The sequence below is a fragment of the Lepidochelys olivacea genome (assembly GCF_965140295.1).
Source record: "Lepidochelys olivacea isolate rLepOli2 genome assembly, chromosome: 6".
In the NCBI taxonomy this organism is placed as follows: domain Eukaryota; kingdom Metazoa; phylum Chordata; order Testudines; family Cheloniidae; genus Lepidochelys; species Lepidochelys olivacea.
The window spans coordinates 42,714,322-42,729,469 of record NC_140416.1 but is presented as its reverse complement, the minus strand read 5'-3'; the positions used below and the strand labels follow the sequence as shown (position 1 = coordinate 42,729,469).

The following is a 15,148-nucleotide window of genomic DNA, read 5'->3' as shown; positions in this document are numbered from 1 at the left end:
AGTGCCAATACTGGAAGAAGGCAAATGATCCAAACTGTGACAATGAGAGATACACATTGTATATGGAATGGGCTAGGTTTTTACGGTTTTACAAGGAGCAGCCTTTGGATCTCATTAGGTAAGGTATGGGCTGTGAAGTGTTCATTGCATGTGGCCACAATTCATTGGTTTTCACTGCATTCATTTGTAATTTGTTCCTCCTGGGGATTTTTTTATTCCTTTCTAATGTTTGAAGAAAAACAGGTGCCTAAACAGGCACGTCTCTGAGAGTACACAATGTATGTTTTATTAGAGACAGGCAAAACTCTTTACTTCAGATCCAAAGCCATTCAAACCAGCCGAATGTAGAAAGGCCAATTTTCCAGATCTGCATCAGATGCAGAAAAAAAATTTGAGGAGTATCAGGTATTTTGTAAAATCAGTTGATCTCTTTCACCGCTTAAGATAGAAATGTTTCAAGAACGGTCAATGAGATTTTGGCACATTGAATCTGAACCTGAAACTTAACTCTAATTAAGCCTAAAACCTAGCATAAACCTGCCTGAGATTCAATCAGTGTCTCCTTAGTCCATTTGTTCCTTTAGTAACACACCTTGTTGCTTTTGTTATGATAAATATTGAGTTCTTTTAAAATGATCCATTTGGAGCCATTGTGAACCGTTAGATTTTATACTCTACTATCCCCTTTTGGTGCATAACACAGGTAAATCTGCATTTTCATTATATTGAGAGTGGAGGAAAGAGTTCCTTAAGCAAGGTATTCCTGGAAGGGAAAACAAGGGGTAGCTTCATCTTTTCCCTAAATAAGGTCCATCTTGTGCTTGTTCAACATGTGTAACTCTCATTTATGGTCTAGATTCAGATCTCATTTATACAGCATAAATCATTGGATTTACTATTAGGTGAGGTCAGAAGTTGTCCCATTGTCTTTAGTTTTGCTTGGGTCTTGCCAGTTTTGCCTTTTGTGATTTGCAGTCTTCCTGTGTTTCCCTACCCAATTGTATTCTTTGTGTGCAGGAAGTACTATGGAGAGAAGATTGGAATCTATTTTGCCTGGCTGGGTTTCTACACAGAAATGCTGTTCTTCGCAGCAGTGGTTGGCTTAATCTGTTTTCTGTATGGTTGGTTTACAATGGATGAAAATATGAGCAGGTGAGTGCAACCTGCCAAAATTACATTGAAAGAGATATCTTTACCTAGTTTGTTAAAAATCAGGATTATAGTTTTAAAACGTCTAGTTGCATACTGTGTTTTTGGAGTATCACATTTTCATAACTGCTTATGCTCAGTATTTTTTGTATATGTAGAAGTCATAATTTGCATTAACATTTACCAAAAAAAAATCACAAATTAGAATTATTCTGAAAATACAAAGCCAACTAAAGAATGCAGTTTTGCTCATTATAGAAAAGCAGCAAACATAAAATGTTTTTAAGCAGGGGGGAAAATTCTGCTCTGTTACGCCCCGACAACCACCAGTGGCTTAAATGGGGTTGCACAAATAGAGCACAACTGTCCACTGTACAGTAAAATCTAACATATAGTTGGAAGTTGAAATTTTTGTTTAAATTTGGCAAAGCGTTTTCTGTCTGCTAGTATTTGGGCAACGCTGTGGCTGGTAGGGTCCTCAGGATACTGCCATTTCTGCCTGCTTCAGCTTCTCTCCCATAAAGATTGTTTATGTATCACCTGTTCATTGTTTCCTTAGACCCTCCAGTTTTGATCCATCTTGTAGTGAAAGCAATTTTTGCCTGCTTCAGAGGGCCAACAATGGTGAATAATTACCCAAAATGTCCAGGAGCAATGCAGAGAACATGCCCCATCAGAGATGAATCAGACTTCACATGTAGTGGACATTCCAAGTTTGGTTTGGTCTCTGACGTGTGTAGCTAAAAAGTACATTCAGGAATGGGTACCTATGTGCCCTGTTCTGCTGAACTATGCCAGTTTGAGACTTGTGTTATAGTCATAATATCCTACATTCTTCCTGAAAGATCCCTATGCACATTCAGACTTAAATGGTCATTAAAAAGTATACACACAGGTCACTTCACCTAGCCCTGCAATACAGCTGCTTATGATTAAAAAATGGAAGCTGCTTAACATCATACAGCAACACTGCACAACAATATAGAACAGGAAGTAAAAATAAGAAGCAAGTTGAAGTTACAAAAAGTGCAATGAGATCTTTAGTGACCAGATTAGAAAGAACCTTTGTTTATATCTCATCTGAAAGACTGTACATCCAGCACAGTGCCTCCCAAACAGAATGCTGAAGTACTGATTCAGTACTGACACAGAGGGAATCATGGCACCAAGTGAATCACCAACTCCATTTCCAGGAGCAACTGGGATTTTCCTGGAGGTTTCTCTGACCCTGTTACAGTTGTATCAGTGGATGTAACCTTCACACATCATCAGCAAAGCTAAAAACACTTAAGTTTGAACAAGTGAAGCTTTGATCTTTTTCCAAAAGAAATGTCATATTGAGCTTCTGAAGAAAATGTAAAACCATCTTCTTCTCCTCAGCAAAGAAATCTGTGCCACTGCGATTGGAGGAGAGATCATCATGTGTCCTCTTTGTGATGGGAATTGTGAGTACTGGAAGCTAAACACCACATGTGAATCCTCAAAGGTCTGTATCCAACTCTGCAATTATTTATTTGTCATGTTCTGCTTTATTTAAAACTGTTCTGTCACTGAATTGTCCTGTCCCTGTGTGTTTCTGTTACAGTACTCCCATTTGTTTGATAACGTGGCAACACTTTTTTTTGCAATTTTCATGGGCATATGGGGTGAGTATATTTGATAACAAAGTTAATTAAAGCAATGGGGAGATCTTGACTAAACCTTTCAGGGACATTGGGAAAGCCATTTTGTTTTTCCTTAAATCTAGAAATATTTACCCCATCAAAGAATAAAAATAATTTAAACTTGTGGAGGAATTGCTCTTTACAGAAAACATAACCTAGTGCCTTAAACAACCTACACACCTGCTGCAATGCAATTAAAAGACTGTATTTTTGCAGAATTGTTTATCTGCAAGTCACTCTTAATGTTACAATTATTAATTTTCTTTTAATAACCTAATTTGTAGTGAACACATCGCTAGTTTCTTCCCTACATGACAGCAGGTTTTATACAGTTCAGACTGTGTTTTCTCTTTTCTCCTAATCCTTGCAATAAAGTTTCTCTTTCTGACCCTATGAAGCAAATTTCTTCTACTTCTGATTGATGGCTGCCACAAGCAGAAAGTAGTACATAGGCTCAAAGAATGCATTATTATAGGTAGCCTTAGGACCAGGACCCGTACATTGTCCCACTTTTGCACTAGAGAAATCAGACAATGAGTGTATTTTGAAGATGCAGAAGGCAGATGTATTTAACTGAGTTGTCTTCTCTATGATGAGACTTCCTGTGAGCATGTATTTGTCTTTGTTACCATTTAACATATCCATTTTAGATACAAAATTCTATTGACTTTGATGGTTGTTCTTTTGTTAAATTTCATATGCATCTTTGTAAATGTCTGTGAGAGCATGCTTATTATTTCCTATTCTTTACCTTAATTAATGAAGAACCTTCTTTCCTGTTTGGGTGACTAAAGCATGAAAGAATGTATCAAATGTCTTAGCCCACCAGAAATAACCATATTACAGAGTTTCCATTATCCCACAAAGGTCTGTCTATCATATGTCTATTTATCATCTTAGCATCTAGGCACCATCTTTTACACTGGGATCTTTCAGGAAATTTCAGAATGAATAGATTTTTAAGCCTGTGTTCTTCAAGATCTTTTTTACTTTTAAACATTATCCCTTGAATGGCATAAATAAGTTTGTATTTCCAGAATGTTCTACCAAGGTTTACAGAGCACTACAACATAAACTCTCTTTCTTGTGTGTGTTTAACCCACAAACTCTTACCAACTCAGATACAGACATTTCAGATTACCAGAAGTTTACAGCATTTTAGATCAGTTTGTAGAAGGCCTCATCATTTTTTTATATAAATATACACACAAGCCTCAACACACTGCTATTTCAAAAAAGAAAGTTCTTAAGCCAGGCTCTCCCTTGACTTTCTGAGAAACATCAAAAGCTCAGTATCTTCAAAATGCCATCTTATCAAAAGAACCCTCAAAAGAGCATCTGATGCTTCATGTAAAACTTTGGAAAGCATTCTACTGAAAAACAGTTCTGCTTATCTATAGTAAAGATGTTTCCATAATAGATTCTCGTACCCAACAGCCTGATCTGAAATATCCCAGCTTATCTGTTAGTTCTGTGTAGCTGCTTGGGTTTTAACTAATCATTGTAATAAAATGTGTGTGTCTTATCTAGTGTGGTCATGAGGGCTTGCTAGTTCGTCATCCTGTGCTCTACTCACATTTACACTTCAATTTACCAATAAATATATCTAATTCATGTTACGGCTCTTGGCAGTGAGCTTTCTTGTGTGGCTGATACACTGAATGAACATCAGGCAAATCACATTGAGAGAAGAAGTAATAGAATAGCAATCGTGAGACACAGGAGAGAAGGGTTGTTTAATGTGGATGGTATCTAGAACCTACCTGTCAGTTCACTTTTCATAACAGGGCTTATTTGACACTTTTCACTTATAGTAACACTTTTCTTGGAGTTTTGGAAGCGGCGACAAGCTAGACTCAAATATGAATGGGATTTGGTTGATTTTGAAGAGGAACAGCAACAGCTCCAGCTGAGGCCAGAATATGAAGCCAAATGTACCCACAAAAAAAAAAATCCAGTGACTCAGGTAATCTAAAAAAAAATGCTCAGTGTGTGAAGATGTCTGTTGAGAGGACACCTAAATGAATAAAACTTTATGCTAAAATTCCATACTAACACTTTTTTGTAATGTGATACTTCTGTCTTAGGAACTAGCTAGTATCTAATTGCTGAGTAAAGATCTGTGACACTATGGTGGCAGTGAACCATTTGTATGAGGGCAGGGCAGACTTTCAGGTACTGTGCTACACGAAGCAATGAGGCACATTCTGCTGTCTGTTATACCACGAGCAATCTGGAGTAAATCCACTCAAGTCAGTGAAATTCTCTCATTTACGGTCATGTCTGACAGCTGGTTGAAAAAAGGATAAGCACTCCGACATTATGGTGATGATGGTTATAGAAGAACCAAGATATATAGAGAGCATCAAAAAGATGTTGCAAACACTTGGTAAAATTATTTTCCTTATATGTCATCAGAATGATTTTGTAGATGAAATTTTTTTCAACAAGCCCTATGTCTGGGAGTAGAGAGTTTGGCATATAGAACTTTATAGGACTAAATTCAGTCAGCCCAGACCCCGTGCAATCTCATTGAACACAATAGAAACACATCAGGTTTAAACTAGGGCAGAATCTGGCCCCATAACTTGTCATTTATTATTTTCTTGCAGCAGGTAGCTGCATGGTAAGTACTGAAATTTTCACTCTTCACATGAATGTAATATGACTATATATATGCACAGAGAGAGAGAGACATTGTGACAAAGTTCCTCCTATGCCTTGGTGGGTCCTGCGCTTATTGGCAGATTTGCTCGCCTCAGAGGTTCATGGCAGCCCTCAGTTTGGCCACTTTTGCTAGTGGCTCAAACCTGCCATTCACTCAGCTAACCTCATCACTGGCCAGCATGGGAAAAGGGAAGGAGAACAATCCCCATAGTCTCTGCTGATCCACCATGTGGGTCAGGGAACAGGTCAGAGACCCTTCCCTCTGGTGGAACCCACAGTCCAGGTGAACTCCTCTTGTGTCTGATCAGGAGTTGGGAACCCAGGTCCGCCCTCTACTCTGGGTTCCAGCCCAGGGCCCTGTGGAATGCAGCTGTCTAGAGTGCCTCCTGGAACAGCTGTGCAACAGCTACAACTCCCTGGGCTACTTCCCCATGGCCTCCTCCCAACACCTTCTTTATCCTCACCATAGGACCTTCCTCCTGGTGTCTGATAATGCTTGTACACCTCAGTCCTCCAACAGGACCCCTTCTCAGTCTCAGCTCCTCTCACACACACACACACCACAAACTGAAGTGAGGTCCTTTTTAAACTCAGGTGCCCTGATTAGCCAGCCTGCCCTAATAGATTCTAGCAGGTTCTTAATTGGCTCCAGGTGTCCTAATTAGCCTGCCTGTCTGAATTTGTTCCAGCAAGTTCCTTTCTGTTTCAAAAACTGCCCCTGGTACCTTACCCAGGGAAAATGGACCTGCTTAATCTGGGACTAATATATCTGCCTTCTAATACTCACTCTCCTGTCGCCATCTGGCCTGAGCCTCTCACAATACACACACACAATGTAGCTAAGGAGAAATGACCATTCAACAGATGTTTGCTGTCTGCATGATAAGGAATGCTGCAAAGCAATGGAAAGTACTAGGTAGAGAAGAGGAAAAGTCTGCTGCGCAGAGATAGCAAAAGTCATACTGGCTTTCCGGTTTCCGTGCAGTAGACATTTTTGTTTACTTAAAGGAATGCTGAATACAGAAATAATGATACAGCACAAACTGAAGTATCCCTCCTTTCTATTTCCAGTTGAAACAAACCTATACTTTTTCCAAATGAAAGAAAACACATTTGTTGTCTTCATTGCAGAATGCAGTGCAAGACAAATAACTCCTCACACAAACAAGATGCAAAAAAAGTTGGTGGTGTGTTGTCCTCTGATAGCTAAACTTGCTTGTGTTAAGTGCTGGGGAAGTAAGCCTTGTGGAGGCCCTTGATATGAGTCTGAAGTTTAATTAGGGATGCAGTTAGATCGTATGTGCTTTTTAGTTTTTCCATTATAAATTTTTTTAAGCAGGTGTTAATTTGCAAGTTTCTAGAATATATGATTGAGATTTCTTGCATTCTGGAATAGCCTCTGTCATCTTAAAGTGGACAGTTTCAGTCACACTCTTTGTCCCTGGAACTATGTTTTAAATAGTTCCTTTTTACCAGTCATGCAAATAGATACATGAAAGTAACACATTATTCAGCAGAAAAATTTCAATTTAGCCATGGCTGTTAAAACAGCATACTGTTATATGAACAACATGGCCCTTCCCTTCAAGCCTCCGTACTTTTTAGGAGAAATTTACATTGATCTTTTTTTCTCACTGAGAGTTTTTCTGCTTATGCCAGGGCACCATGGTCATTTTTATGCCTCAGTGTGATATGCACTCCAACAGTGAGATAAATATCTCTGAAGATCACACAGCATGACTGCTAGAGCACAAGACCATGGGTGTAGCTCTGTGGAGGTTTTGTTTTTAGATTGATCAAAAGAACATTTCAGGCAAGTACCTGTTTTTGACTACTGGATCAAACTAATTGGAAAGGAACATCTGCCTGTTTAATAATAATGTTGACCTGTGTCCCTGTCTGTGCTTAGGGCTAAATACTTTCCCTTCTTGTATAGCTCCACAGTACCCACAAGGCAGCAGAACCACTGTGGTTCTACTATGTAGGGAGGAAAGGCTATGGGAAAGTCATATAACTCTTGTGTCTTGCAGAGCTGCAGCCTCACTGTCCATGGCAAAGCATAGTGGGTTTTGGACAGGGAACTAAGGGCATGACTAGTGGGCAGTGATTGTGTACATCTACTGGCCTAAAATCCCAGTGTTGGGTCATGGAAGGTGAAGCAAACATAGATGCTTATACAGTTACGTATAAGCTATAGTTGCAGAATATCTGGAGCAGTTTTGCTGGTGCCACTGGACTCAGAAAGTATTCCATCGCCCCCAAAAGCATGGTGGACCCCTGTGCAAAATGGTTTATTTTGTCTTTGTACAGGAGATCAGGAGTTGGCCATCAATGTATTTTCTTGTCTCAAACATGAAACATAAGACAGAACAAGAAATCAATCCACAGCTGTTTTTTTTTTCTTTGAGCATGTGGTGACAGTTGCCATTAAAACCTCAGTTACCTTGTGATCCTTTTCTTTATGACAGAGAGCATTTGTTATCTTTGCAGATTTTCAGAGGCTTTTGTAGCAATCCCTGTCATTGCTCAGCCATAGAAAACTATACGGGTTAGCCACACTGTAGCTTAATTTCCTTTCATTATCTAGTGTGTGATACTGAAAGTGTGAAGGGACATTGGTTTCAAACAGATTAATTTTGCAAACTGAAAAGGTAATATAGATACAGTTCACTGCATTTACAGAGCACTGAGGCTAGCTTTGCATCAGTTGTAAAACCAATTTCTCATCACTACTTGTAATGATTCAAGGTCTTTGCCCCTCACTGGATACACTGATGCAGAAATTACCCATTGTGAGAAAGTAATCTTCACCTTGTTTGCTATTTCTGCTGAGTTAGCATCACAATAGTTGATGGTGAAAATACAGGTCATAGCAGGTCAAATTCTTCTTTCACTGGCTTCAGTATATGTGTAAATGAAGGAGAATTTGGCCCAGAAATTTTAAGGCTTGGTCACTATACAGCATCAGTTCTTAAGTAGGAAACGAACTATGTGTCAAATAGCCTAAAATAGTTCGGAGACAGTCATTCCTAAAACAAAATAGTATATACCTTGTCAGAAATACTTGAACCGCATATTATGGGCCTAAATATATCCTCAAATATTTGTATACATCTCACATTAACTTCAGTTGTTTTTATAATTCCGTTAAGGAGGAAGCCTTTTATTGTATATTATCACTGAATATAACTTATGCCAATCAAGCTACAAGAGTGCTCAGAATTATTCATTGATAAAAGTTTAAGTACATTTTAGACAGTCATGTCTCTCCCCCCTCCGGCTCCTATGCACAGGGGAAGCCAGGGGGCTCCGCGCATTGCCCCTGCCCCAAGCGCTGCCCCCGCAGCTCCTATTGGCCTGGAACCGTGGCCAATAGGAGCTGCAGGGGCGGCACCTGTGGATGGGGCAGCACGCAGAGCTGCCTGGCTGCACTCCGAGTATGTGCCGGAGGGGGGATGTGCTGCTGCTTCCGGTAGCTGCTTGAGATAAGAGCCTTCCGGAGCCTGCACCCCCTGACCCCCTCCTGCACTCCAACCCCCAGCCCTGATCCCCCTCCTACCCGCCAAACCCCTCGGTCTCAGCCTAGAGCACCCTCCTGCACCCCCAACCCCTCATCCCCAGCCCGACCCCAGAGCCTGCACCCCTAGCTGGAAGCCCCCACACTCCAACCCCCTGCCCTAGCCCGGAGCCCCTCCTGAACCCTGAACTCTTTGTTTCTGGCTCCACCCCAGAGCCCGCACCCCCAGCTGGAGCCCTCATCCCCTCCGGCACCCAAACCCCCAATTTTGTGAGCATTCATGGCCTGCCATACAATTTCCAAACCCAGATGTGGCCCTAGGGCCAAAGAGTTTGCCCAGCCCTGTCCTAGAGAGTTCCACGCTATGGAGACTATATGATTAGATGACCCTTGTGATCTCGTCTAACCGTATGATTCTATACCAGCGGGATAGCTTTGTACTGTAGATGCAGCCTATATCATGGAATGTTTCTTTCTGTAAGTGTAGAAACACCACCTCCCTGATTGAAATTATCTATGTGCTGTCTTCCATCAATAGACCTGTGTCTACACTGGGGATTTGTTGGCCTAGCGATGTCAGTCAGGGCTGTGGTTTTTTCAGACCCTTAATCAATGTAGCTGTGATTTTTTTCACACCTTTGACCTGTATAACTTTTTCAGTGACCATGCGTAAGTAACATAATTAACAGATCATATGTGCTGTACTAATTTCTCTGCCCTTGGTATTAGCCCTTGTTAATTCATCTGATCTGATATTTTAGGAGTTAGAAATGGTTGCTAAAAAGAGGACTTTACATGAAAATGGGAAACTGTTCTTGTGCTATATGGGAATAATCTTTTGGGTAAGATATAGCTGCATGATAGTGCAGTTAGATTGGCAACTAATAAACTTGACCATTTCTTCAACTGAAAAAAAGGATTTGAAGAAGTGGAGTAAAATGCTTTGTGGCTGTGTGGAACAACTTAGTACATTTAAGTAAACATTTATTGTAAGAAACCTTGACTTGAAAAACACTGAAAATAGTCATGAAATTTTGAAGCCAGAGCTGTATTACAACTGACTTGGAACTAAAGCAGTAATTCTCTCTTGTTCTCAAAATCAAATACTGTTAATTGGAGGAAGCAAACACAATCGTCCTTCAGGCACTGTGACTGATTTTGTTTAACCTATTGGTTATTATCCTGGTTATTGGCTTTATTATTCATACTGTTTATTGGCCTCTTCACTTCTGATTTCTTTGCTACCACACGCAAACCATGCAATATACATTCTTCAGAATAAAAGGGGTTAAAATGATTTTCATAGGATGTTTGCTTTCACACAGCTGTTCCAGGCATTGTGTGCTGCTTGGGGTCCAAATATGTATGTGGATTGTGAACTGTGCTGTGCTTGCTTGACTGTTGCAGGAGATGGAGCCTTATTTGCCTCTAACTAGCCAGGCTGTACGGTTCTGCATCTCAGGAACTACAGTGTTGTTCTGGGTGAGCATCTTTTTGAATCACCACTTTAACATGTATCACAATCACTGATCTTCACTATCATGTTAACTTGTATTACAGTGGTTGTTTTAGATCTCCCAATTAATAATATCCTGCATGTTTCCTGCTGTCATGCAAAGTACGCTTTAATTTATATGGAGAAGATAAAGATCTTGAAGATCTATCAGTAACTAATGATTTGGTGAGTTTTGCTAGGTTAGAGCCAACTTTCACCTGGGCTCACCCCTTAGTGTAACCAATCTTTGAAACAATCTATTCTAATACAGAAAACTGCATGATTATCATGCTTAAAAATAAAAGGGGAATTTTTTTTGGCTAAGATCAAATGTAGTGTCAGTTTGATAGCTATATAAACAGATAGTGAGTTTGCAGGGAGATGGACTACCTATTACTATTATAATTATTATACATTATTTGTATTACCGTGCACATAGGAGTCCTAGTCATGGAGCAGAACCTTATTGTGCTAGATGTTGTACAGACCCAGAACAAATAATTTAACAGGTGTTCTCCATCTCTAAGTCTACAGTCCAATGTCTTCCCACATGTGTATTTTGAATAGAATTATTAAATTTCAAACTTCTATTCTGATGAAATACCCTGTTATATTAGTTACATAATCCACCAAAAGTATTTTATCTGTGTACTTTGCATTTCAGTGCTCCTGAACTCATAGCCAAAAGAACTAAAGAAAAAAAAATCTAAAGCATGACCCTATGAATTTCCATTCTTAAAGTGCATGTGTGCAACTGTGTTGTAGTGTAAATATACTCTACATCTCTCTCCTTTCCTTAGATCTCCCTGATCATAGCTAGTATGATAGCTGTGATAGTGTACCGTCTTGCAGTCTATGCTGCCTTTGCCAGCATCATGGAGAATACACAAACTCTACAACCCATCAGTGGACTACTGACCCCACAGCTGGCAACTTCAGTTACCGCATCATGCCTGAACTTTGTCATGATCATGATACTGAATTTCTTATATGAGAAAATAGCTGTCTGGATCACTGATATGGGTAAGCAACTTGCAAGAGAACAAAATTGCCAGGGAGACATTCCGCTCTATAATGGAGTCACTAAAAGTAGAATCTATCTGTTGGGGCCTGATACTGCTTTCCTTGCTCATGCACAGTTTCCATTGTGCCCAAGCCCTATAGGTTTGTGGTGAGTCTTTGTCTTGTAACTATGGCTATGCTGGACAAAGTTGAACAATTTCACTCAGTCTACTTGTATCTGAGTAGCTATTGTCATAAGTGGCTCTGTCTTGTTATGGGTGTATCTGTTTTTATAATGTCTGCATGTGCTGGAATTATCCTGACACCAAGGCAATCGTGTTCTGAAGTCTAATTAAAAATTATAATTCTGTATAATATTAAACTCTTCAAAGCAAGATCAAACCATCTTGATTTAGCAGAATTTCCTTTAGAAGTCCTGAATATGAACTACCTGTGATTGTGTTTTCTATGTCAAGTAGGACAATTATACCAGTTAAATAAGCGTGCTCCTTAATTTTATTGGGTACAAGTGTCTCACCCAGATTTGTACACCTGGATCTCCCTTATGGAAAAGGACGAGGGTGAGGAAAGCTTCCACAGTCCTGGAGCCTGTAGATCCAGCATTCATACAGGGAAGAGAGTGGAAACTAGACAGACTGATGGCAGGAACAGGTGGATTTAGGACTGTATCATCTTTTTCCTCATGACTGTGACCAGGTGGGGGTCCCTGATAGTGCATCTCCAATAGAGCCACGCTGTCTAGGAACTGGAGGATGTTGCTGGAGGCCCATTGCCGACATGGGAGTGTGTATGGTTATTTGCATGATGAGGTGCTTGTAGAAATTTCCTCTCCCAGGGCCCTCTCTGTGTGTTTTTCTTGGGAGGGAATGATCTGGTTTCTTATTATTTTTCAGTTCCTCGAAGTTGCTTTGCATTACACGGAGAATGAGTATGTTGCCAAATGTTCAGTTTTAACAAACAAACTAAAGTAGTACTGTCCACTAACATGTTAGTTTGTGAAACTAATGCTAAAGTATTCAGATAGTCTTAATCCTGGCATCATACTTCTAGATGTAAGGATAGGGAGGGGTCTGTCTTGGAGTATGTCAGTAACACTCTGTGGATTGGACTGTGCACTGTGAGAGTTCACTCTCTTTGCTCCTGCCTGTCTTTATGTAGTCGGAGCTTACCTACTCCCTATTTGTAACAAAATCACAGTGGGAGTTTTGCCATTGGCTTCAGTGTGAGCAGAAGAGGCCCAAGAAAACCTCATCTAGAACTGTAGTTCTGTATTGCTTACTTCTCTGGGATAAATTTGGTTGTCTGGCTCTTAACTTTTATTCCCCTTTCTGTCCAATAATGGGATAATAGGCACAAATAAACTACTAAGATAATCATTTGCATAGAAGAGAAAATGATTCCTATTTAATTTGTTTTTTCATCTTCAGATTGAATCCTGCTAAATCCCACTAATACATGCATGAAAGCTCAAACAATCATTTTTTTTATGTCTGCACATTAATGTGAAGGACTAATTCCTTGTCTGTGAAATACCATTGACCTCTGTAAATTAGCTCACACTGTTTTGTGGTGATCAGCTAAAATCAGAAAAGATCATCCACTTCTTCGCTTTTGTGTGACTACTGCCCTCTAATGTTGAGAAGAGAATCTGTACTCTGCTGAGACTTGAAGCTTTAGTGGAAGAAAGGAGTATGAAACATTGACTATATCTCTCAAGAATGTGTTTTGCCACCTTCATTCCTGAATTATATGTAACAATTAGGCCAGATTTTGCTCTGAGATGCACAGGTTTAATTACCAGTGGAGTCAAAGTTTGAGAGTAAAATTTGAACCCAAATGCAAAATGTGTCACTTCAGTAATTCTAAGACAAGAGTTCCCAAATATTTCCCTATTGTGACTCCCCTGTTTCTGACTGTCCAATTACTTGAAAGCCCTTTATGGACTCCAGAAATTATTTGTCAGGCCAAACTCAGTAACATTTGTGAGGGGAAGAATAAAGTAGCCCTTTCCCGACTCCAGCTTCGTCCAGTGTGTCTACCGCGAGATTCGGCCCACTGCTGGCCAGCCTGAGTTCTTGTGGTTTATTTTTCTGTCTCCTCCTGCTCAGAATGGCTATTTATCGAATGATATTTTACAGTTTATTTTACCAGCGGTGGGATTAGTGCTTTCCACTATTGAGAGAAGCAAACATGATGGAAAACGTGATTATGAGTGGAGCAGAGTCCTCAGTAGCACCCTTGTGGTGTTCACACCAGCATGTTACCTCTTTGCTTCAACTATCTTCCTGACAAATAGGAATCCTTCTTTTGCTCTCACCCACTTTTGGCCTTTCTTTGAAAGGTGCTGAGTACCTACAGCTCCCACTTAAAGTTATGAGAGCAAAGTACTTTTGAAGATCCGGCCCTATAAAACTGCAGCAAGTGATTCTCTTTCAGGACACAAGAGATCTTCTCCATCTATGCTAGGTTTCTATTTTACTGCCAAAATGGAAACTTTCTCACCCCACGAGGGCACAACCAACAGTTTGGGAAATGCTGCTCTGAGGAATTAAGTGATGAAAGATTCCAAGGTGGAGCTGGTGACATAGCTGGTATGTGAAAAGGGGGAAATCTGATCTGATTAGCATTTCTAGAATGAGTCCCATGTCCCTCCCTGCTCAGAGCTGTGCTGTGCATAGAGGACATACTGTCTGACAATAGGAATGCTGGCTCCTGACCGTAATGTTGGGGTGTTAGAGTACTGAGGGTGACAAACATTTATGAATCTGCATGTTTGAAATGGGCTAACGGGAATCTAAAACTGTTTTATTTTGGTTTCACAGAGATCCCAAGAACTCACCTGGAGTATGAGAACAGACTCACTATGAAGATGTTCCTGTTCCAGTTTGTCAACTACTACTCATCCTGCTTCTATGTGGCTTTCTTCAAAGGGAAATTTGTGGGATACCCTGGCAAATATACATATATGTTTAGTCGCTGGAGAAACGAAGAGGTATGCATTCCTCTGGACTTTAGGAGGAGTATATGTAATAAATACAGTTGACCAGAGCCTCACCACTGCCTCCATCCCCTTGATACCAGAAGTTTTCTAAATGTAGGAAGGTGCTTGGAATGAATGCTCTGTTGCTGCTCTAAACTGGCACAGGGACCGAACCAGCCCTTGACTGTTCCCAGGATCAGAAAGAGAAAAAGATAATAGAAAGCTACCTAGGGCCCCCACCCCTCCTCCTTGGGGACACCAAGTGGAGGTCCGGTATATCTGAGAATCTAGAGCTAGATCCTTAAAGGGAACTTAGGGTCAACATTGCAACGCTTAACATTTAGGCACCCTGCCACCCAGTAGAATCCACAGCCCTACATTAGCTGCCGAGGCTCCCTATACAGTGGAAGGGTCGAGTTAAGTAGTTAAGAATGAGATTCAGAGAAGCCAGCAAGCTGAGAGGGGAGATGCGTAAACTACACTAAAGGAGATGCAGAGGAGAGGGATGTGGCCTAAGCTCTGCTCCTCAAAGGGAGTTAGGTGCTGGAGGAAGATGCTTGTCTCTACTCGGGATTCACAGCTGTGAACCCTGTCCTGGAGTTAGGCTCCTAAGCCAGCTCAGCTCTTTCTTGCCAAAAAATTATGGTGATTGT

General features: G+C 40.5%; 1 protein-coding gene across 4 annotated transcripts in view; it reads left to right on the top strand.

The window, feature by feature from the left end:
- The window catches only part of ANO5 (anoctamin 5), a 95,060-nt gene that overhangs the window by 63,656 nt on the left and 16,256 nt on the right, over positions 1–15,148 (top strand). For all 4 annotated transcript variants that reach the window (XM_084630755.1, XM_084630753.1, XM_084630754.1 and 1 more), the window contains 8 exons: positions 3–118; positions 1,018–1,152; positions 2,530–2,635; positions 2,735–2,795; positions 4,628–4,779; positions 10,405–10,479; positions 11,293–11,515; positions 14,338–14,507. In XM_084630755.1, coding sequence (XP_084486881.1) covers positions 3–118; positions 1,018–1,152; positions 2,530–2,635; positions 2,735–2,795; positions 4,628–4,779; positions 10,405–10,479; positions 11,293–11,515; positions 14,338–14,507 — 1,038 coding nt within the window. The remainder of the gene's footprint in view (positions 1–2; positions 119–1,017; positions 1,153–2,529; positions 2,636–2,734; positions 2,796–4,627; positions 4,780–10,404; positions 10,480–11,292; positions 11,516–14,337; positions 14,508–15,148) is intronic.